The sequence below is a fragment of the Mycetomoellerius zeteki genome, unplaced genomic scaffold, assembly GCF_001594055.1.
Source record: "Mycetomoellerius zeteki isolate Tzet28-1 unplaced genomic scaffold, Tzet1.0 scaffold245, whole genome shotgun sequence".
Lineage (NCBI taxonomy): Eukaryota > Metazoa > Arthropoda > Insecta > Hymenoptera > Formicidae > Mycetomoellerius > Mycetomoellerius zeteki.
The window spans coordinates 586931-610740 of NW_017257222.1; the positions used below are offsets into that span (position 1 = coordinate 586931).

General features: G+C 32.7%; 3 protein-coding genes across 8 annotated transcripts in view; 1 reads left to right on the forward strand and 2 right to left on the reverse strand.

The window, feature by feature from the left end:
• Pkc53E (Protein C kinase 53E) overlaps positions 1-3075 on the reverse strand; it is an 84861-nt gene extending 81786 nt beyond the window's left edge. The window contains exon 1 of one of the 2 annotated variants that reach the window (XM_018449440.1): positions 1539-3075. In XM_018449440.1, the coding sequence (XP_018304942.1) occupies positions 1539-1735 (197 nt within the window). In that variant the 5' untranslated portion in view covers positions 1736-3075. The remainder of the gene's footprint in view (positions 1-1538) is intronic. The other variant, XM_018449441.1, reaches the window with a different exon arrangement.
• A 7490-nt stretch (positions 3076-10565) lies between these two features.
• LOC108723588 (cationic amino acid transporter 2) lies at positions 10566-20778 on the forward strand. 4 transcript variants are annotated; one of them, XM_018449446.1, is made up of 13 exons: positions 10566-10713; positions 10781-10900; positions 11471-11649; positions 15395-15638; positions 16594-16878; positions 17090-17194; positions 17874-18252; positions 18695-18834; positions 18943-19045; positions 19240-19388; positions 19465-19631; positions 20463-20571; positions 20652-20778. In XM_018449446.1, exons 1-13 carry the CDS (start codon positions 10656-10658, stop codon positions 20753-20755), a joined length of 2142 nt encoding a protein of 713 aa, XP_018304948.1. In that variant the 5' UTR covers positions 10566-10655; the 3' UTR covers positions 20756-20778. The 4 variants fall into 4 exon arrangements, with proteins under 4 accessions (XP_018304948.1, XP_018304946.1, XP_018304947.1 ...); XM_018449444.1 differs by lacking the exons at positions 10566-10713; positions 10781-10900; positions 11471-11649 and adding exons at positions 12532-12810; positions 15095-15151; XM_018449445.1 differs by lacking the exons at positions 10566-10713; positions 10781-10900; positions 11471-11649 and adding an exon at positions 12532-12810.
• Positions 20779-21800: 1022 nt separating this feature from the next.
• Positions 21801-23810, reverse strand: part of LOC108723589 (acyl-CoA-binding protein homolog) — a 4656-nt gene continuing 2646 nt past the window's right edge. Inside the window, exon 3 of one of the 2 annotated variants that reach the window (XM_018449448.1) lies at positions 21801-22708. In XM_018449448.1, the coding sequence (XP_018304950.1) occupies positions 22575-22708 (134 nt within the window). In that variant the 3' untranslated portion in view covers positions 21801-22574. The remainder of the gene's footprint in view (positions 22709-23810) is intronic. The other variant, XM_018449447.1, reaches the window with a different exon arrangement.

Consider the following 23810-nt stretch of genomic DNA (forward strand, 5'->3'; position numbering starts at 1 on the left):
TTGACGTCAAATACCCAAATAAAGCAACGACCATATCAATTATAGTTGCCGTACAAAAAAATAGCCGTACAAAAAAGTGCCGTACAAAAAAAGGGTTATCTAAATTTATTTTAAATATAGATTGTCAGGTTATTGCTTTAAAAAGCAAAAAAGAAAAAGAAATAGTCGATTGTTTTAGAGAGAAAATATTCATAGACTTTTTTGACTAAAAAAACTAATCTTACGAAGAACGAGGAAGGAGAATGTATAATTTCGGTCGGTTTTAACTCATAAATTTAAATGCCATCACAGGAATAAGATTGAAATTATGGCTGCGTTCCATTGGCTGCTCACAGCTCTCTTAGAATTATTTCGTCTTTGTTCCCATACAGAAGTTTGCAACAATACTGCTGTAACACTTCCAATGTTACTGCAATATTGCTGGAACATTGCAATATGTTGCTATAATATTTTTTAAATAATCTATCTTGTGAGATAAATGTACCAGTTATATAGTGAACATTACTTAATTATTGAACAAAATGACAAAAATTTTAAATGTAAAGCTTTTAATGGTACGTACTGGTGACTTCAAATAAATTCGCATTAAATTTTTATAAACAATGACTTTATTTAGAGTCGTACGTATCATTAAAAGTTTAGTTTTAAAATTATTGTCATTTCATCCAATAATTGGGTTACGTCGACTGTCTACTAATTAGTACATTTATCTTATGGGTTATTTATCAAATTTTAAACAAGGACAAATGACGCTCATAAGCTTTATAAGCGCCAAATGGAACGCATCCAAAATAAGCGATGTCGATCGTCTTTTTTCCAAATCGACCGGGGTAAAATCTCATGAATATTCCTGATCGGAGCAGACCTGTCGATGCAAGCGTCCCGTGATGAGTTTCTCTCCGAGGCGTTCACCTACTCTTCTCCCGGGGATGCAAACTCGATCGTTACTGGAACGCATCCGACGCATAGATACATTTATAAGGGCCCAAAGCGTGCCAGTGCGCACACAGTTCGTCGTTATCGTTATTCTCGGGAACGTACTCAAATAATAAGAGTCTAATGATAGTAACGACTGTAACAGTCACAAAGCCGAAAATACGAATAGCAACGCGCGAAACGTTTGCGCAGCGTTTCGGGGAATTCGGAGTTGCTTGCAAATTGCACCCACACATTGTCCTGTCGTCTCGAATCTTTGAGAGACGAAAGTACCATTATTTTTCAAAACAACATCTTTTTTATATTTCATTATTTTTTATATTTCATTATTAGTTATCAGAAAACTCTTTTTTATATCTATAATACAATAAAGACTGATAACTTTCGGCAAAATTAATCAAGAAAGGAAAATGTTGTGTATCGGTTTTAAAATAACACCTTTGTTGAGTATAATGGAATACAAAAAAAAGATTCAATATATTTAATCGGTGCATCTTATCGGGGCTATCAGTAATAAGCAACAGATGACAACATCGTTTCTACGAGTTAAAGATAATAATTAAAAATGACAGAGAATCGCGACACAAGGTGTTTGTACTTACCATATGAAGTCCTTGCAATGGCTGCAGAAGGTGGGCTGCTTGAAGAATCGGGGCATAAAGCTGTGATTCTTGACCATGTAGACATTCTTCTTCTTGAGGGCGCCCTTCCGGCCCCGCAATTTCTTGGCGAAAGCGGTATTAGTGTCGCCGGTCCCGAGGGAGTCCTCGCACGTGTTGTTCTCCTGGTCATCCGCCATGGTTCCGCCGCTGCTACTGACTGGCTGTTGCTGCTGTTGTTACTGTCGCTGACCGGCCGATTGACGTTGAATCGACTCGCCGACAGCGTCGACGGTGTCCCGTGCCACTCCGCGGGCGGCTCGTCACCGAGGATGACGCCGGCCTCCCCGGAACCTCAGTCAGATTACGATGCCGCGTTCTGTACTCTCGGGTTACGCGCGCGCGGTTCGTTCCGCTATTCCGACGACGATCGAACTCGGTACGGAGAGTGGAGACCGCACGCGGGAGCTGTCACACGGCTCCGACGACCGACGACGGTATGTCTCGCGCGCGCGACGCTTGACGGACGATGGGGAAGGGAGCGCGAGAGAGAGGGTGGGAGAATTGGAGAGAGCGAGAAAGAGATGGAAAGAGAGGGAGAGAGAGGGAGAGAGAGAGAAACGACGTCGGCGCGCGTGGTTCTTTCGAGCCCGCGACGTCCGATCGAGTCTAGGTGTTAGATAACGTATTCTCCTGCTGCTCCTGGAGCTCGCACCTTCTCTCTCGATGACACGTCGTCGGTCCGACGATGGCTATCCCGACTCCGTCGGCTCCCTCCCACTCACGGCTCCACCGAGCTCTATGCTTTCGCGTTCCTTCTCTCTCCGTTCGTCTCGCTTTGACTTCACGCAGGAGTCTATTCCTTCCTTTAGCTCATGTTGTCTTCGTTGCTCTACAATAACACTATTATTACCTTCTCTCTTTCAGCACCGGTCGCTTGACTCCGTCTAATATATATATATATATCTTTCTCTCTCTCTCTCTCTCTCTCTCTCTCTCTCTCTCTCTTTCTTTCCCCCGCGAAGTGCGCACCTTTTCGTTCCCCACTTTCCCCTCTCCTCCAACTACGCTCGTAATAACAAATACGACTACTCCTACTACACACTTGCCTACTTCGTCTCTCTTCCGCTCGCTCCCTCTGTCGGGCGATCTCAGCTTTCCTTGTCTGACGCCCACCTTTCCCTTTTGTCGCTCTCGCTACTCCGTTTCTTTCTCTCGCTCCTTAACAACTTTCTTCTTCTCACTTTCGCTCGCTCTGATTTCTCGTCTCGCTCCCACTGTCTCGGCTACCTCGGGTCTTCCTCGTCGTCGCGAGCCTCCGTCGTCCAGGCACCTGGTTTTGCGCGATGTACCGTCTCCCTCTATCCCGCGATGCCGCCTCCTCCCGCCAACCCTCCGCCGACGTTACGGACCGTCCTTGTCCGTTCCGCGGTGCGACGCCGTGACTACCGCGCCTCTATTCTTTTCTCTCTTCCTCCTTCGGCCGCGCGCGCGCGGGTTACCCGATAATTTTAGACTCTCGGCGCAGTGGCTCGGCACAGCCACTGCTCAGCCTGCGCTGCGCACTCGAATATCGACATGCGACCAACGGTGGTGGCCACGAGACCCGCGAGCCGCACGCAACGGCGCGCGATGAGATCGCGGCGAGGAAGATGACAGGAGCGATGGTGGAAAAAACTGGAAAGGGAAAAGTGTATAATGTTTCCGCTTTCTTGCTCGATTCCTTCCTTTCTTTCTGAGCTATAGATGTCCAAGTCATGCTTTTCCTTTGTTCTTCTCTTCTTGCACGAGATGCACCTTGCAGACTTGCAGCAGCACGAGATGGAAGGGAGAGTGATGGTGGTGGAAGCTCGACCTCTGCCTTCATCCCCCTATATCCTGATTTTTGAGCGCGCGCGCGTGTGTATGTCTTTCCCAGCCTCTCTCTCCCCCCCCCTCTCCCCCCTCTCTCTCTCACTTCTTACGTTGTCTTCTTTGTTTTTTTCAATTATTTTATTTTTATGTAACTTTTCTAGTTGTTTTCTTTTTACTTTTTGTAACATGCGTTTGTTAATTTTTCTTTTTTTTTTGTTACTTGTGCTGTTTCTATTGAATGTCTTGTTTACTTATTTGTATAGTCTTGGAAGACTTGCCTGCGAGCAATAATAAACGCTTTCTCTCTCTCTCTCTCATTACTCTTGTTTGTTCAACGAGGACATTCGGTCACTGGACCGCAGAAAGCGTCGGACCATAGAAAGCGACCTACTCCTGGAGGAGACAGAGATCAACCCTTCCGGTAGAGCGATTCTATATGCGCGGATTCGGTGCCGGACGTCTCCGATCTTTTCGACTCGCCTACGAAAACGCATGATCCTGTACGACCCACTCAATCTGTCTGTCGCAAACAGTAGTTGCGACCGTTCAATGTCAGACGTATCCCTCGACTAACGGCATCTGACGCGTTAGCTATATCTCGGCTACTTATGGTCCTCGCAATCGCGGCCTCGGAGGGACGGCCTTCCCCTTGAGACTTTATCTAATTTTTCATATGTCGCAACTATTGATTCCTCACCTACATTGTTCTACTTTTTAATCGTAGAATATTTCTCATTTATGAGCACCGCACGATTGTTTATTCAATAGTTTATGCATTTCGAATGTTTGCTCTAACGTTTAATTAATTAATTCGATTCGGTAGCTCGCTTCGAAATTCTCTGATCCCTTAATTTATATGCATTCAGCTATAAATTACAAATATAAATGAAACATATAAATCTCACTACTAATCTGTCAATATAATATAGGATACAATCCCCACGAACAATCATTATTTAAGAAAATAAATCTAACACGCTGTGCTCGCACTTTATATGAATCATATTTCATAAAAAAATTAAATATCTGATAAAATAGAATAGATCTCAAGAAATAGAGATAATGAAATCAAAGGAAATTTTATTAGAGAAAGATAGTCCTTCCCTTCTTTTCCCGCATTGAGAGAAAGATATATCAAATTTTAATAAATACATATTTATTTTAATAATATCAAATTACAGTAAATAAATATTTACTCAAGAAAAAAATTGTTAAATCAAATAGTTCTTGTATCAGATAAACATCTTTGTATTTGACAAATGTTTATAAAGGAACGTGCGATCATAATCCGATAATAATATGACTCGCGATTGACTTAAGCGGGCTTCTGTCGAGTTTCATTTAGAATCAGAATTTTATTAGCCATCGATTCATGATTTCATCTCTAATGAAAACGCAGAAACCTACAAATTAAACCGATTTAGATGGCGATCGCAGGCGCAGCACGAGACAGAGTCATCACGTCGCCTCACTGTGTCTTCCATATGATGCGCTTTAGGTTAGAGGGACAAGCTGTAGCTTGATCCTAAGCCGGTCAACTGGAAAGTCTGTAATCCAAGTTATGACGCGCGGGTCAATAATACCCCTGGGCTATTTTTAATAACGTGGTCATGCACAGAGAGTTCTACGAGTGCGCGCGCGCGCGCGCGCGCAGGTACATATATACCATCTGTGTGGAAAGCATGTACACTTTGTGTCACTGAATATCCGCGGGACATCCCGTAGGACTGTGGAAATATCAAACGTAATGACTCCTACACTCGGGCTGAGTACCGGAGGTCGATCGTATATCCTGAAATGAAGTGAAAATTACAAAAATGAACAAATTCACTAGGACCAATTGATCAACGAAATTATGAGTATTTTAATGAATTTACTCACTTTTGTAATTTTCATCTTATTTCAAGATACACAATTGACTCCCTGGCGAAAACGCTTGGCTATTTCGTCGCATCTTACCGCGCGGTAAGTGTTTCCGCGTCCATGTGCAGGAGTCATATAAGTTCACTCATTTCATAAGGAAAGGCATCAAAGTATCCCTCTCCAATTTTAATAAATTTTAAGTATGTTGTTTTGCAGACAATGATAAAGGACACACACGTATTTCTTTATATGTGCCCATTTGCACTTTTAAAGGATGAAACACTCCTTATAGAGAAAAAGTTATTTTGTTTCAATGCGAATATCGTCGAAACTATGAAATGAAAAAAATATTTGAAATAAAAGTTGAATGATTTTAAGAGCACTTTATAATAATTTTTAAAAAATTTATTTAAATAAAAAACCTTTTATTTATAAAAATAAAAAAAATTTTTTTTTTAATTATAAATATTACGTACTGTTCCATTTTTATTTCAAACATTTTTTTCTATCTTTCATAGTTCGCTTCGAAATAGAATAACTAATTTTTTTCTAAGAAGGGTGTTTCCTTAAAAGCGCGAACGGGCACGTATAAAAATGTACGTCCCTTATTTTTGTCTAGAAAACATATTCAAAACTCATCAAAATTAGAAGGGGAATGTTTCGATGCCTTTCTTTGGTTAAAAACGAGCTCTTTCGTGTCTAACGCTTCGAGTTCACTGAACAGTAAACTATCTCACAACCACGTATATCGTGACAATTAATAATCAATTAGTTAATACGTTAGCGCAAAGCCCATATCAGATGCATTAAAAATTAAAAATTGCGAATTGAAAATTAGAATTTGACTTATCAGATAATTTTAATTTTAATCCGTTTTATTTTAATTTTCAATTTGCAATCCTCAATCGCCAATGCATAATTTGATACGAGTTTCCAAATTGAGCATTGTATTAAATTCTGTTCGAAATTTACGAAAAATTGTCGAGCGAAAAGTTAATTGTGCTATTTAAAAAAATTTGTTTCATATTTAATCTTTTAACACAACCCGTAAAAGGAGCACATATTTTTGTAATGTTAAATGAACATAATACTTTGTAACTCGCTAAAGTTTTTGTTATTGATTTTAGAAGAACTTTTTAAATTTTCAATTAGATTATATAAAAAATTGCAACATTTGAAATTAACTTATGTTAATATGTATATTTATATACATATAATACGATAATTAGCTTACATGAATAGAAGAAAACTATAAAAAATATAAAATTGTGAAACATAAAATTATTCCAAATCATTATATTATTTAAAAATTAGGAAAAAATATCTCAGGATTATATATATATATATATATATATATATATTATTCTGAATTAATAACACCAATGAAAAAAATAATTTTGTTCCTTATTTTTTATTTCTATATAACGTTATTATATAATGTATTAACTATATTAATTCTCTATTTCAGTAAAGCACCATAATTACATTTTTCCAATTTGACTGCCATATCAAAATTGCCACTTGGTCTATTAATTTCAACGAACGTCTCGCGTATGATTTAGCGATTCGGGAATATTTGCAAATTTTTTGCGGGATTTTCATGAAAATGGCGGCTGGCATACGACGGTTATATGTGACCCTACGGGATGAAAGGATTTCGGGATGGATTTATGACGGCGCGAAATGATCCAGTGTCATCCTCCTACGTACATTGAGTCCCCATTCGCACTCTACGAATTCCCGTGGATTACGGCAAGGAAATCGATCGAGCTCACTGATTGTGGACTCGCTCAAGAGACATTCGCATACGACGTAATATACGTTTGATCGGTCATATATACATATATCTGCAGTTTCCTTGTCAATTATTCATCATTTCTGTTATTCGTGCGCGATAATATTAATCAGATTACGGATTTATGTATATTAGCGTCTTAATTTTCTGTAAATTTCTACGACATCGACTAATATGCATTTTCAAACAATAGATTAAAGATTTTCGTATGTAATTTTGTTCATAAGTTTTATTAAACTAACTCATAATATAATAAAAATTTGAGAAATTAAAATTATTTTTAGCAAAATAGTAGACAAAAGATTGGGAGTTCTACGTATTGTCAAAAATATTTTTAGCAAAGTAATAAATAAAAGGATGACGGCTCAGCGTATTTTTCTGATTCAGTAATTTATTTTCTATTTTAAAAAAATTTCAAGATATTTAAGAGTGTCAACATTGATTAACTTTGAGAAGCATAATAAAAACAGTTATCAAATTTATTTTAAACTTTTTATATATTATTAACTTTTTATTCGTAAATACTGAAAAATATACACTCTTTTCATAAAATGTATTTTTATAAAAATTTTATGTTTCTCTCTCTGTTTAATTTACTACAATTTTATTTAAAAATTTATACAAACTCACTATTATTGTTTATATTAATATTTACTTACATTATTAATTAAATTAGATTAACGTTATATAATAATCCAACTTTAGTTTTTGTTAAATAATCACTCAGACTTTATTAACTGAATTGTTAGAATTTTATCAACCAAGAAATCGTTGAAAATTCTGTAATATTCAATTTTCGTATTTTTATACTTTGTGTATTTTACCAAATTTAATACGAAGAAATGTAAGTATAATAATTATTATATTCAGCTATTTTGGTATATTTAATTACAAACATTTCTGGAATGTTTTCATTGTTCTTTTTTTGCAAGACTAATTGTTATGTACATAATTATAGTATACATAAATGCTTTATGTAAATATTTGCGAACATATCAGAGGCGCACATTTCCCAGATATTTCTCACGTTATTACTGCTGATGATTCAAGATGCATTATTATTATTATGTTAATAATTATATTAATAAATATTATATTACGTTTATTTGTTATACACATTAAAAATTATTGTGCTAAACTTTGTGTGAAATATGTTGCTTTGAGACAAATTTCATGAACAGTTAGATTTCAATTTCACGTGTTAACATTCATGATCCTGTAAATGATTATTCTTTTATTTTTTTGCAAGTTATTTAAACCCAATTTAAACTATTGCATCTTTAAAATATGCAAAGAATGTGTAATTATATATTGCTACTACTTCCAGTCGTAGAACAATCGAGTACGAGTCTGTAATCAATTTGAGAATGATTTCCCTTGAGTAAACGCTTTATTGGACGCTATTCTTTTATTTTTTAACATTTAATCTCGATTCATTTCTCCGTTATCAAATTAAAATTTTATTAGAATTGAAATTTATTAAAAATAAATAAAATAAAATGCCTGTATTTTTTTGCGATAAAAAACTTTTTAAAGGACTCTTACAGATGTAATAACATTTTTTTCTGGTAGTTCTTTATGTATACAAATTAATCAAAATAAATATCGCGCGACAATTTTATGAGAATGTCAACGTCTGAGCATTCAACGAAAAATTACATCTCTGTCCTTTCAAAATGTTCGTACAAACTTCAGTAGCGTTTCATAAAGCGCATGATGTGTGCATGATGTATTATTTTGTTTATCGGATTAAACAGATAAAGTGGATGCTATCCAGCAAGAGACACAGATGATACAGTGTAACACAATGAATGATTATCATAACGGCAGATCCAGAAATTTGTCAAAGGGAGGACATTGACTCGCAAACGAAATTTTTTTAAAGTCAGATATAAAAAGATTATATTAAATTATTATTTAAATTATTACATTGAAAAGATATTATTTAAATGTATAATTCATAAAACGTTTTATTTAAAATTATTTTAACACAAAAAAAGAAGAATAAACAGAATCTATGTTTTTTATATCTAGAAGTTTCTTAAATTAAAAAGTATTTTTGGAATATCTCAAAGTTGTGACTAAGCATTTTAGAAATATTAAAAATAACAGTTCGCTATAAATATTTTTCAAGAAGGAGACTCCAAGAGAGGTGACTCCATAATCGCTCATGGATTCGTCAGTGATCATTACACCCTCAATGTTTGCCAATGTTAAACAAAGATGAAATGATCACTGTAATACACTGTGTTTCTTGCTGGATTGCACTAAATGATACATCATGCAATTGCACTTTGCGGAATCAAGAGTTTATTGGATGTGATGGCGCCACTAGTTGTATGAACGACGCCTTTTTACAGTAACGGATCAATACAATCAATTGCCCCGAGAAGGTATAAAATAATTTGTCCGTTTTCAATTTAACGTGACGTTACAAATGTTGATTTACAAAAATATCAATGAAACTTATGGCGTTCCCGACCGAGTTTGCACCAACCTGGATTGAATTGCTCTTCTATTGGTACACTTAAATCTATAGTGTCAAATTTAACTTATTGTTAGTGAGTCACTGCCCCTACTCAATCATATCGTTATTTTATACTAAAACAATGATTATATTTGACACTATACAGTGTCAAATTGACACGATATAGTGTCAAATTTAACTATCGTTTTGATAAAAAATAACGATATACTTAGTAGGAGCAGTTAGGTTAAATTTAACACTATAGATTTAACAGTACATAGGTCGTCTGAAAAGTTTTGAGCCTCAACATGAAGATGGCATTACTCGTCAAAACAATTTTGGTACTATAATCGTACATACTTTGAAAGATACCTGCGAAAATTGTAGCTACTTCCGGCGCTTAGTTGTTGTTTGACAGTCATTTGTGTCAGTCAATGTCAATGTTTTTGTAAAAATGGAAAAAATCGAATATCAGCAGTCGCTATGATAAAAATTCACGAATTGCGGTTCGAATTAATTGACCATCCACCGTATTCACCAGATCTGGCCCCCAGCGACTTTTTTCTGTTTCCTAAGCTCATTTTCTGTTTCCTAGGCTCAAAGTTTGGCTCGGAGGACAGAAATTTTCATCGAACGAGGAGGTCATCGCATCCGTAGACATCTATTTTGCAAAGCAAAACGCTCAGTATTATTTGAATGGATTAAAGAGGTGGGAGCATCGCTGGAAAAATGTATCGACTTAAAAGGAGACTATATGGAAAAATAAAATTGAATTTGACCGAAAAATTACTTGTTTCTATGTTAGGCTCAAAACTTTTCAGACGACCCTTGTATAGAGCGTATAATGTCAACGAAAAGCAATTAGCATTTTCCAATCCAAGTTGATGCAAACCCGGTCGGGCTGAAAATGCTATTAATTATATTTAATTACTTTTTAATAATTGATAAGCTGCCATAGAATCACCGTGACGTTTCAAATTTTAAGACCTCTCGAAGCCCCATGAGACTTCCTTTCGTGATCCTTCTACGATCCGTCACTGGCGCACCGATTCATCAGCTGCGTTTAAAGTGGTTTAAAGTGACTCGCATCGCGTCTCGATTGTTGTCCCGCGATAAATCGTCACGCGCTATCTCTTCCGAGATGCCGAATTTTACGAAGTGGCATTTCGCGCTAATCATCATCACCTGCGTGTCGCTCGGTAAGTAATCGAGATCCTAAAATCGCCCTCCCTTCGTTTCTTCATACGATTATTCTTGTGCCCGTAGGCCACGCCCTAGAGTGTTACGTTTGCACGGATCAGGAGGGCAATCAAGAAAAATGCCTGAACACCATCAAAACCTGCGAACCGGGACACGATACTTGCCTTACGGAGATTAAATGGGGCAGTAAGTGAACGCATTTCTCCACCTTGCGTCCTTCCATGTTTTTGAGGTTATGTACGGGCATCGTGCGCGTCTCGAGCGTATTATCAGTTTTCCAATTTATAAATCAACCGCTATCATTTAATCGTTCTTTATTAAAGATGATAAGATATTTAATTAAATAATTTGATATCGATATCTCTTGGATGGGAGAGAGCCTGAGTATCTTTTTTTTTCAATTATGAAAGTATAATGTTTTAATTGAAAAAAGATAACCTAGTTAAAGAATTGTATTTATTCGATTAGATACTTCAGTGATAAGACAAAGCACATATAAGAGGTCGATTCTTTTTAGCTGATCTTGCACTTCATTCTTTGTTTCTCCATCAGAATAAAAAGAGAAAAGAGATGAACTGCAAAAAGTTCAACTAAAAAGAACAAACCTATTATTCTTGGGTCTGTTCTTTTTAGCTGAACTTTTTGCACATTTTATCTTTTCTTTTTTTTCTTTCAACGAAGAGAAAAAGGAGAAAGATGAACGATGCAAGAAGTTTATATAGAAAGAACAGACCTGATAAAGTCTGATGATTATAGGTACGCCATATTGGTCCCAGGGGGCCAAGAAACAATTTTATGTCTCTAAAAGGTGTGCCTTTAAAAAAGAATGCGAGAGGCTGCAGCGCAATAATATACCTGATTGCACTCATATCTGGTATCAGGACTGGAAGTGTTCTTCTTGCTGTGGAGGCGATAGGTGTAACTATTATGTTATTGTAAGTATATTATTGTAAGTTTTTGATTGGTAATTTGAAAACAATACGATGTAAGTACTTTATTTTTTATTTCAGTCTGGTGAAAATGAAAGGAAAGTACATAATGGAATATTTGTCATAACAATTTTAATTTCCTTGTTGGCTCGAGATGCATCGAGATTTCAATGACAGAAGTTCTGCAGAAATTATTAGCTAACGTTTTAGTCAGCTAATACATCAATTGATCAATCTCATTATTGCAGACTGAATACGTACAGATGCCTTTTTAAATGTAATAATTAACGCAAGATAATTTTACGATTGTACACGCAAGATAGTTTCACAGTTTTGTAGATGTATGACTGTATTATATTTTAAAATGATCTTATATATTTTTTACAGATGTACCGAGATATAAGATGTCTCGGAATATCTTTGATTAGTAATCTTATACACTACTAATTTTATGGTTACTAACATATATATATATTTATATATATATGAAGATATATACATATATGTACATACATGAATATTTACTTGACATATCATTATTCAATTAATCATTCCAGAAATTTTGATTTCAAATTTAAATTTGTGTGATGTATATAAAACTGTATTATACAACGTACATCCACTTGAAACAATGTTCTGTTTATGAAATATTATATTTATATATATGTATGCGTGTGTATATGTGTGTATAATTTATATATTTTTTAAATATTTTTTTTATTTGTTATGTATACATATTATATATAATCCGTCCATTTTATATTAAAACTATATTTACAACTAGCAATTAAATTTTAAATGAAAATAGCAATTTTATGGAAATGAATATTTGCAAAAATAGAAAAGTTTAAATGTATTTAAATTGCATTTGTTATTATACCATTTTTCCAAGCTTGCAGAAATATGTCGAGGGGAATGATCGGGGATATCGACGTATCTTCTTTACGATCGTATCATCACACATGTGTAGAGGATAATCGGTATCTCGTTCAGCGATAAGCAGAGTAAAGAGAATAGTTACATTTAGGAAAACAATTTCAAGATCGTATGCAATATAACTGACAGTATCGCTCAGGTCCGATTGAACAGTAACTTCGCCGAAACGGTCGTGCGTACATCTGATAAAATTTTTGTAGTCTCCGACCAAGATATACGTCGATATTTACTGTAAGTGTTATCTACTAAAAAACGTTAATTGTTTATGATGACAGATTTTGAGTGTACCAAATATTGTGTATTTGCAATAAAGTCCGTTGCTATTTTTTGCATTCACGATTCAAACAAACAATAGCATTGTCTTAAATATAATCTTTTGTGTATTAATAATTTATTATTTAATTATGTCACTTAAATATATATGAATTTGGAAATAATATAAACCGCCTGCATAAATTGCTATTCGCATAACACGATTTACATGAATAAAAATACTAACAATAAGTTAAATTAATTTAAATCATTTTATAGATTAATTTTGTATGTATTTAATTCATGCGAAGTTAACTTTACAACATTTGTAAAGAATTTATATCTAAATATTAATTCAATTCTTAATCTTAATTTAATTAGGAAATAATTGACGTTCTACATAAATACTTATATAAGAAACTTAGAGATAAAAGTATATTCATATTATTACATTAATTATTTTCTTGATAAAATATTCTTTAATTGTAGACTGCAATTTTTTGCTGTATAAATAATGTATTTTAAAATTATAATAGTAAAGTCTTCCCGATTCTAAATTACGAAATTCAAAGATAAATACATAAATCAATGTGACGTACAAAATAAAAAATTTGTGAAATTGACCTGAAGTATATGCACACCATGAGTGCAAACATGTGATCATGCAATGCATCCGAGCGTGATACTTTAGAAACAAAAAATAATATATTATTTAGTTCCGCACAAAATCCATTTTGCACGGTTTTACAGCAAGTATAACTGTTTTCATATGTATTTAGCACGGATACTTATATCTATTATAACTTAAAGATTATATAACAATAACACATTACGAAGAGGTGGGGAAAATGGAAGCTCGTCGTTTAGTACACAGTAGATACGATAGTGCTTTCTATATCAGACAATTAACATACTGACGACCACTATAATGGTCTTCCAGAAGCTACCGCTACATACAAAGCTACTATATATGCACTGATATACCGCGCATAAACAAAATGATATGCTCGCTGGTGAATAAGAATCACTTATTTATCATGAATACATACATTGAAAAATAATGTTATACCAAAGGCATTAACACAAATACGTGTCATGTACTTTAATAAAATTTTATTGATGTTATTAGTAATACAGTTTTTTAATGAATTAATAGGATTTTTTTAAATTAAAATAATATTGTTGATATAACATCATTTTTTTCAATGTAACAATGTTTATTTGTTTTTTTTCTTTAATTTATTTGTTATTCTCCTTTTTTTATGTACACTCGCGACTCATTCCATATCGCGACAGCAAAGTGATACCTAATTTCACTATAATGATAGGATTAATAAATAGATATATATTTCGATTAGACGTCGGAAGGAAATTAAAAATTTCTTAATCTCGATCTAATTCATTCGTATATATAATTTTTTGTCGATATTGATTGATCGCTTCATTCGATCGTATTTTTGGAACCTATCAGACTTTAATTTTAAAAAATTCAATCGCACGTTATCATCATACATAATTAATGTATCATTAGGTCTGTTCGCTTACACTTTTTACACTCAGCATCTTTGTTTTCTCTCTTTTCAACGCCCAAATATATATCTATCTCATTTTAAGTTCCAAAATTTTTGGAGATTTCAAACAACGCGAACAGACCTTTTAATATATAATTGCGCGCATGATGGAATATATAATTATACGCATTATTACATCTTGTCTTCTTTCACCAAACGTGATTATGCGTAAACGATAACATTAACAATAACATGCGATTGGTTTTTTTTTTTTATTAATCTGAGGTTCCAAGAGTACGGTCATATAAAACGATCAATGTGATGAAATCTAATAACGATCAAAAATTAAATATATGAATGAATCGGATCGAGATTAAAAAACTTTAATTTCCTTCTTGGAAACGTTTAAGACAACTGAAAGATGAGATGGCGACGTTCGTATTCGCATTGAAGAGTTGATGGTTAACCGTAATAAATATAGATAGAAGATTACTTGTAGAAATGCCCTTCTACGAATCGGCGAGACAATTCGGCCAATTAAATGAGAAGAAGCGTCGAAGAAGAAACGGCACATCGCACATTGTCGCGTGATTTATATAAAGGCATTTTAATTACGTCTTCTTAGTCGCGCGCTGACTGTTCAACGAACAGTTCGTATTTATAGAATTTGTTTTTAACGTCTTTTACTTCCTCGCAAAAATGGATTTCGCTTTGACAAAACTCATTGTGGTAAGTCGTTTATTATTTCGCAGATTGTGCCAGCCACGTGTATACATCAATTTTACGTTGTATTCATAGAAACATTGATGGTAAGCGAGAAGACATTTCTGAAACGATATAAATAAATTATGAAAAAATAATTTTTCTTATTCACGCGAAATTAATTTGTTTTATTAAAAATGTAGTTGATAAACATCATTGTGTCGATATTGAATAATTTCAATTTGATATTTTTTTTAAATCCTGCTGAATAACATTCCCAAAATTTTCTATTAATTTCAAATATTTTTGTTCTATTTAAATTATTAATTGTGTGTATATATTTTTTCTAGTTGTATAAAATGAAGTGGAAATTACGTGATTTATACAAGGCATTTAGTCGCAGGAAAGTAGTGGACATTACTGAAGAAAGTACCTTGGCGAGAGTCTTGTCAACTCTTGATCTCACAGCTTTAGGAATTGGCTCTACTTTGGGAGTAGGTGCATATATTTTGGCAGGATCTGTCGCAAAGAAACATGCTGGTCCTGCTGTGGTCGTTTCATTCGCTATCGCCGCAATAGCATCAATGTTCGCAGGTACGCATTTACGTATACCACATTGATACCTAATAAGAGGATTATTTGGCAAATATTATCGATTTCTTTCTCGTATTATGAAATATTCGATTAAAACATAATTTTGGATACATCTCCAAAAAATTTTAATTCTTATAGGCAGCTTGATTAAAAAAACGCATAAGAAACTATAAATTAAATATTAAGTCAAATAATAGACATGTAGACTGTAACTTCCAGTCCTTCAATCTCCCTGTTATTCGAACAGATCTTAATTCCGGCGATATAAATACGCAAACTATGCAGATTATGATAATAAAATCGCTGATGTTGCTTCAAGACGCGATATATTTGTTTCATTCGAAAATTTCATTACCTGGTTTAAAGATTCCTGGAAAAGAAATCAATACGAAGACTTAATCGGGGATTAAGTAGATTATAGAGTAATAACCTTAAGATAATGTTCTCAGTTAGCTGTTTTTTTGTGCACTTGATAAATAATGATTTATAATGATAACTGAGCTGATTGAGAATAATTAATAGATGCTACGTGTAAACATTATAAACATATGTATTTATTTAAATGATATCTGTTTCCCCTTTCGTTATTTTTATTAAAATAAATTCTAATAATGTAAAACTTACCGATTCGCGTTATATTAATTGATAAAAACTACAATCAGACTGTTAATGCTTATATTTATTACAACAAATTTAAAAAAAAATTTTTTTTAAATTTTGTTTTCTATTTTATATGACAGATATGATAAATTTTTGTGCTTACTAATAAATTCTCTAATTTATGAGATATTTTATATATTTTATATTTTAAAATATAAATATACTAAAATAAATATAGAAAAATATCTTAAAAGATATTTATTTTGTTATGATTTTATTTTAATATATACTTTTATATATTATGCGAAGGCGCATGTTTTCGCAATAACATTTCTAAATTTTTATATTCTTTTAGGTCTCTGTTACGCCGAATTCGGCGCACGAGTACCTCGCGCAGGATCCGCGTATATTTACAGCTACGTGACAATAGGCGAGTTTGTGGCATTTCTTATGGGTTGGACCTTGATTTTGGAGTATGTGATTGGCTCGGCTAGTGTGGTACGTGCTCTCAGCACGTACGTCGATGTACTCTTCAATGACAGCATGAAAAACTTCTTTGAATCGGTGATGCCTATCAATGTCGATAGTTTATCGTCATATCCTGATTTTTTTGCGCTTGGCGTTACTTTGATTTTCTCAGGTGATAAGACATTTTTTTTCAATCAAAATCTAATCAAATCTCGTATGTTTTTAGCAAATAAAATAGTTCTGATAGAATTATATAAAACACATATCTTTTCCTCGTAACATGATAAGTTCACACAAATTCTATAATATTAATTCGTTAATTTATTACATAATTGCTTGATAGTAATGAAAACAGCGGAAGAAATATATAATTCCCTTTTCAGTCGCTCTTGCTTTCGGAGCTAAGGAATCTTCGATGGTGAATAATATATTTACTCTGGTGAACCTGTCTGTTGTACTTTTCGTCATAATTGCTGGTTCCTTGAAAGGTAAATACTCTTCCAATTCGACTCTATTCTATGCCTTCTTACGTCGAATTAATAGTCAACTTGCTAATTATTTGTAAGCTAGTTGTTTCAAATGTTATAATTTCTTTTAATAATATACTTTGTAACTTTTTTTATTGCAAATTTTACTGCTATTTATATCAATAATTTATGTTAATAATATTATTGATATTAATATATTATAAATATGAATAAAATAATTATTTACAAATTTATAATTTGAAATAATATAGGGTTGGAACAAAAGTTCGCTACGAACTTTAAATCTCAAATAGACTGTAAAAAAGCTTTGTTTTCAACTTCTCAACGTGAGAAAGCTTAAAATTTTTCTACAAAATCATTTTTTTTTTAATATTACTAATTGTAAGCTTTTTTGTTACATTGGGTTATTGGATTAAATAAAAAAAGCATTTTAACTTCGATTAGTCATAAGTCTTCGACTCTTCATCATCGTTAAAAATTATCGTTAAGCTGAAACTTTGCTCTATTGAACAGTATAATTGTCAAATTAAAAAAAAAAAATTTTTTTTAAACATGTAGACATGATACAAATGAAGTAGCGCTACGAACTTTTGTTTCAACCCAATATAATTATATATAAATATTTATATATGTATTATATATATATAAAATATAACATAAAATTTGCAACGATTTATAGCTGACATTAATAACTGGAAAACGGAACCCAGTTGCATCGACACAGACTGCGAACGCGGAGAAGGAGGATTTATGCCTTACGGTATGTCAGGCATTATAACAGGCGCGGCTGCATGTTTCTATGGATTCATCGGTTTCGATTGCGTGGCCACCACGGGAGAAGAAGCTAAGAATCCGCAGCGGTCTATCCCTATTGCAATCATCGCGTCACTAACGATCGTCTTCCTTGCATACTTCGGTGTTTCCGTAGTGCTCACTACCGTGCTACCGTACTACGAACAAAATCCCGAGGCACCATTCCCGCATATGTTTGACGTTATAGGATGGGAATGGGCCAAGTGGTTCGTGACAATCGGAGCGATCAGCGGACTATGCGCTAGGTAATATCGTTTACAGTTGCATCAATTTAAAAAAAAATTTAGTCCGGAAATATTTCGGTGCACAGTTTGTTAGATTACAATTACGATATATATGTCAAGTACATATATATCATATTTAGTGATTCAAGATTGAATTATTTAAACATTTTAAGATTTAGCTTCAACCGTATAGGGCTCTAATTTATCGATTATGTCTCTCACATACACGGTCTAAAAATGATATTATTAAAAAAAAATATTTTTAGTGAAATAAAGTAGTAAATGATTTTCACATACAGATCTTTCAGATAGATCTGTAGATGTAATCCTTTTAAAATTTGTTTAATTTACAAACATCTTTTCGTATTTCGCTAATTTTATATTATAATCCACCTCTTATTAAAAGATCTCTTATTAAAATAAGGATAAATGAATATTTTCGTTTATTGACTAATTATTTTAGTCTGTTAGGTTCAATGTTTCCGCTGCCGCGAGTGATTTACGCCATGGCTTCAGATGGACTGGTCTTCAAATGGATGGGCAACATAAATTCCCGATTCCAAACTCCTATTATGGGCACGCTTTCCGCTGGGCTACTTACAGGTTCGTGATAATAATTGTTTGAAACAATTATTTAACTAATAATTTCTAACTAATAACAATATTTTATCGCATAATTAATATATATAATCATTTAATGACATATTACAGGCATTTTAGCAACGATATTTGAACTCGATCCACTGGTTAAAATGATGAGTATCTGCACGCTCCTTACATATTCAATTGTTGCATCTTGCGTACTTATTCTACGGTAAATTTGAATTTATATATATATATAACTCAATTTTGTTTATGTATGATTATAGTTAAATTGATTTTTTTAAGAATTGAAGTTGAAAATATGTCAATAAATTTAGTTGGACTGATAATGAGATTAAAATATATTGGACAGATTAATATCGATGACAAAATCCTTTTTGTCGATAACAAATATATTTTTTGTAGATACGAGAAAAGCGAAGCATACGAGAAGAAAGGCGACCGTAATCCACGGACTTTAATATTTATCGTAAAACAATTGATAAATGCAAACAAATTAAATCATTCTACGAAACTCACAGCGCAGATTGTTACTGTTTTAGTATGCTGCTATAGTAAGACTTATTATTATTTTAATAATGAACGTTGATCCATCTCGAGATCTCATATAAATTATTAAATTTTTTGCAGATCTTCTTTGTATCTGTACTGCTGTATTATTATCCTTGTATATGACAGAGATCACCGCAGGAAAAGTCGCTTTCATAGTGCCACTCGTAATTTTAGTCATTGCACTCGTGATCACCATCAGTTTTATTTATTTCCAACCAGTCTCCGACAAGAAACTAGCATTTTCGGTATGTATGTTTTTTATTGTTATAATTTCTTTGTTAGTATTATCTTGTTAATTCTTAATTTGCGACATTAATATAAGAATATTAGATTTTATTTATTTCTATTATTATTAAATACTACATATAAACATTAAGGGGATTCTGAAATCATCAATAGTGTGCTTCAAAATTTGTACATGTGATATTGATATAGTAGCATGCAATGACGTATCGATGTGTCGTAAATCGTGAATGTAAACTATGTGTAAGTCGATAAAATAATGATCCTATTCAGTCGTCTTGTCAGTATCTCCTTAAGCATTAATATTGATAAGGGATACTATACAATTGATATCTATCGATTTTGATGAAATTTTGCTATGAAAATATCCTTAAAATGAAAAGAATGATGCCACTTTTATCAGCAATCGTCAACGCGACAGAATGTATCTAATAAGCCATATGGGTTGCAATCTGATAAGTGCTATTAACATTGCATGTTGTTTTTTAACCATATTGTTTCCTAGTGACGATTATCAATAAAATTGGCATTATTACTTTTCATTTTGAGGCTATTTTAAGACTGACACAAATTTCATCAAAATTATATAGGGTATATTAATTAGGTAGTGTTCCCCTTATAAATGTATTATCTCAGATCTTTATTTATCGATGAAATATTTTATTTAATTTTTATTTTATTTTTGATTATTGATATTTTCAATTTTTCTTTGTGAGAAATATGGCAGAGTAAAAGATGAACAGGAAAAACGAATAATAACATTGCGAATTAATGCTTAAATGGCATGTTAGAAAACAATAATTTATTAAATAGTTCTTAAATATTTTTGTCAGGTGCCGTTTGTGCCGTTTTTGCCGGGATTCAGTATTCTCATTAATATTTATCTTATGATGACGTTGGATAAAGACACATGGATACGATTCTCTGTGTGGATGGCAATTGGTAAGTGTATTACGAGATGAATATAAATATATGCGTTTACAAATGCGTTAATATACATTTGTTTTAACATGCTATCGCAGGCTTGGGCGTATATTTTCTATATGGTATGTGGCACAGTCATATTCGACAAAGGAAATTGTCAACCAATAATGACAAAAGCAGTGACTTTTCCCATATTACATAATAAATTAAAACACTATAATAATGTCCTGGATCATTTTAATTTATTAATATGACTCATCGGATAATAATTCGATAAATTTTTTAAATAATATAGAAAGTACGAGTATTACATTTATAATACTTGGAAGGTATTCACTATGGTCTGATGCAACTGTAAAATAAAAAAAGTATTTTGTAATTTTATCCACATTTTATATTTAAGAATATTACATTGATGTATAAGATATGGCAAAAATTTTAATTATTTTAATTACTAATTATATACTTTTTGCTATGATATAGTTACTATATATATATACTTTTCCATGATCTACGTTTCTAATAAAACTTTGTTTAATTTCCACAGAAGATTAAAATCTTCTAAGTATTATTAATGTAAAATAATAGATTCACACACATTAACATCTATGAGGTCAATAACGATGAGAAAAAAATATATTACATATAAATTCTATGAATTTAGTATTTAAAAAATTGGTAAAAATAATTAGATGCTATTGTATATACATATATGTGTGCGTATTATATATATATATATACAATACAATGTAATAATTATATGACATATAAATGTTTATATATATCACACGTTAGATGTTTAATTTTTATACAATAAAAGTATGTAATAATTTAAGTAAAGTAAAAACATTTTATATTCATTTATTATATTGTTTGTATTCTATTTTTCACAAAATTACTTGTTTCACTTATACAGAGTGTGTGTGTTCTCCGGTTAAACCGTCTAATCTTAATATATGAGTTTAAATATTTCTTGATTTTGTATGAATTTGTTTTAAGATTCTAAATTTATATTTTATGTTTGGCGGTTTAATGTGGGAACACTTTGTAGAATCCAAATGATAGATTTCAAACAATATAATAAATAAGAAGTCAAAGATTTGAGATTGTTCAACGAGAATTTCATGATACTTTGCTTTTATCATTTTTCACTATCTCAAACTTTTACTCCTGTAATTTATATGTATTTTATACGTTTCTATGTTGTATTAATAAATAAATAAATTTGAAAGAGGAGCGTTTAATATTAAAACCCCAATATTAGAAAGATATGTGGAAATAAAACACAACATATGGTTGGAAAGGCGAACATATCTGCGTGCGTGCGCTTTCTTGTTGCACAAAATTATCTAAATTTAAAAATTGCTATAGTTAATGAACAAATAGCGAGAATCGACGGTTATTCTGCGAAAATGCTGTAAATATAACGCCTCATCCGACTACCTATGAAAGGAATTAAGACACTACTGCTGAAAGAGCCTCGGTCACTCAAAGGGCAGGTTGTATCACTTTTATTTTTGTTCGTTATCTGCGCTCTATATAGCGCTATTGTCTTTTCATCAGAGAATTGGAAGTTGCAAAGCTGACGGAAGTCCAGAGTGACAATTTCCTCATAAGACAGTTGATAAAGATAGCCGAACAAAATCGCAGAGGAAATTCTGGTTGGACATATGGCATTAACTGAAGAGCAGGGGCCCCGAAGCATACAAAGGAGGCCCTGCATTACAACATGATTGGAGGACGTTATATCGCGTGGTAACTTATTGATAAGGATTGCGTGTCATGTACGAGTACATATGTGATACAACATATTTTATCTGGTTTTCTGTTTGATTATGAATGATAATATCGTAGTATCAGGAAAAGTTCAAACATTCACGCAACAAAATCGTAATGAAAAATTTCTAAATGTTTAATTTACAATAAGTAACAAAATGTTAATATTTGAGGAATTATAAAAATACATTTCTTTTGATTCATGACTACAACAGGAACGCAACTACCGGCGATGATAGATAAAATTATTTATATTTTTTAATCAGTTGGTTGGCATAATCGATGTAGGCTTGCTTCGCTCCTTCTTGCGAAGTGCCCTTCTTCTTATTCCAGGCTTCCCATTTGGCTTTCCCTTTCAAGTCCAGCATACCGGGTTTGGCTAAAATATTATATAATATACATTGTTAATATAATATAATAGTAATTATTTATTTTATACAACTATAATATTATATATTTTACCTCTTTAAATTATTTAACATATTATAGAGCAACAGAATAAGTATATAAATAATTAGTTTTCCATGATTTTTAACTATAAAATAAATATAATTTAACAAATATAATTACAATAAAATTAATGAAAATATACAATTAATTTAATAATTACAATTAATATATGTACAATGTATATATACATCCCGGTAAAAAATGTTTCATGCAATGGTGTAAAAATTAAAAACAATAATTAATTCAGTTTTATTACTAAAATATTATTCAGCATCACATTCTAAAATATACACAATAAAATGTGATCAAAGAAACATTTGGGAGCTCAAAAGCATTCCCTGAAAAAGTATAGGAGTTTGGCGGTAACATTGAATTGGTTAGGCTGGAAAAATGAATGTTGGATCGTGATCGATTCAAAGTATGATCGACCGCGGGGTTTCGTCCTGGTTCCCACTACTGAACTCATCAGGGATGCGTTCCAAAATTCACTCCGAGTAACAGAGTTTAACTCTACGCAGTTCCAAAACGCGAGGTAACTGACCATATGGACGGAGCCTATTCGTTCTAAAAGTATGAGTAAATCTACCTCGGAGTCAACTCTATGAACCCTGCTTCCGAGGTGGGTTGAAAGAGTAAGTGCGGCAAACGAAATTTGAATATTGAGATGATGCAACACACGAAGCGAGACGCACACGTCCGTCTCGTTCAAGCGGTCTCTAAAGTAACGACTTCATTTCCCTAAAATGGCTTTAAAATTAATCAAAGATGTGCATATGTTAATAATCAATGATAATGGAACACCGTTACAAGAAAATAATTCATTGTGGGTGATGGACACGAGAGTGTAGAGATAAGTAAAAAATGTGATTCGAAAGCTTGTATCAAGGTTAGATGTATGCATGTATATACATATATAGTTTATCTGAGTTTATCTCTTTCTAAATAAAATATTAAATATAATATTATATGTATATATAATATTACCTTACCCTTTCACGTTCCAAATTTGTCAACTCGAGTAACGTACTCTG

Coding starts and splice junctions, on each gene's coding strand:
- LOC108723588 (XM_018449446.1), top strand. CDS start 10,656: ATGCCGAATTTTACGAAGTGGCATTTCGCGCTAATCATCATCACCTGC. Junction 19,632..20,462: donor ACAAGAAACTAGCATTTTCG/GTATGTATGTTT, acceptor TATTTTTGTCAG/GTGCCGTTTGTGCCGTTTTT. Junction 20,572..20,651: donor CTCTGTGTGGATGGCAATTG/GTAAGTGTATTA, acceptor ATGCTATCGCAG/GCTTGGGCGTATATTTTCTA.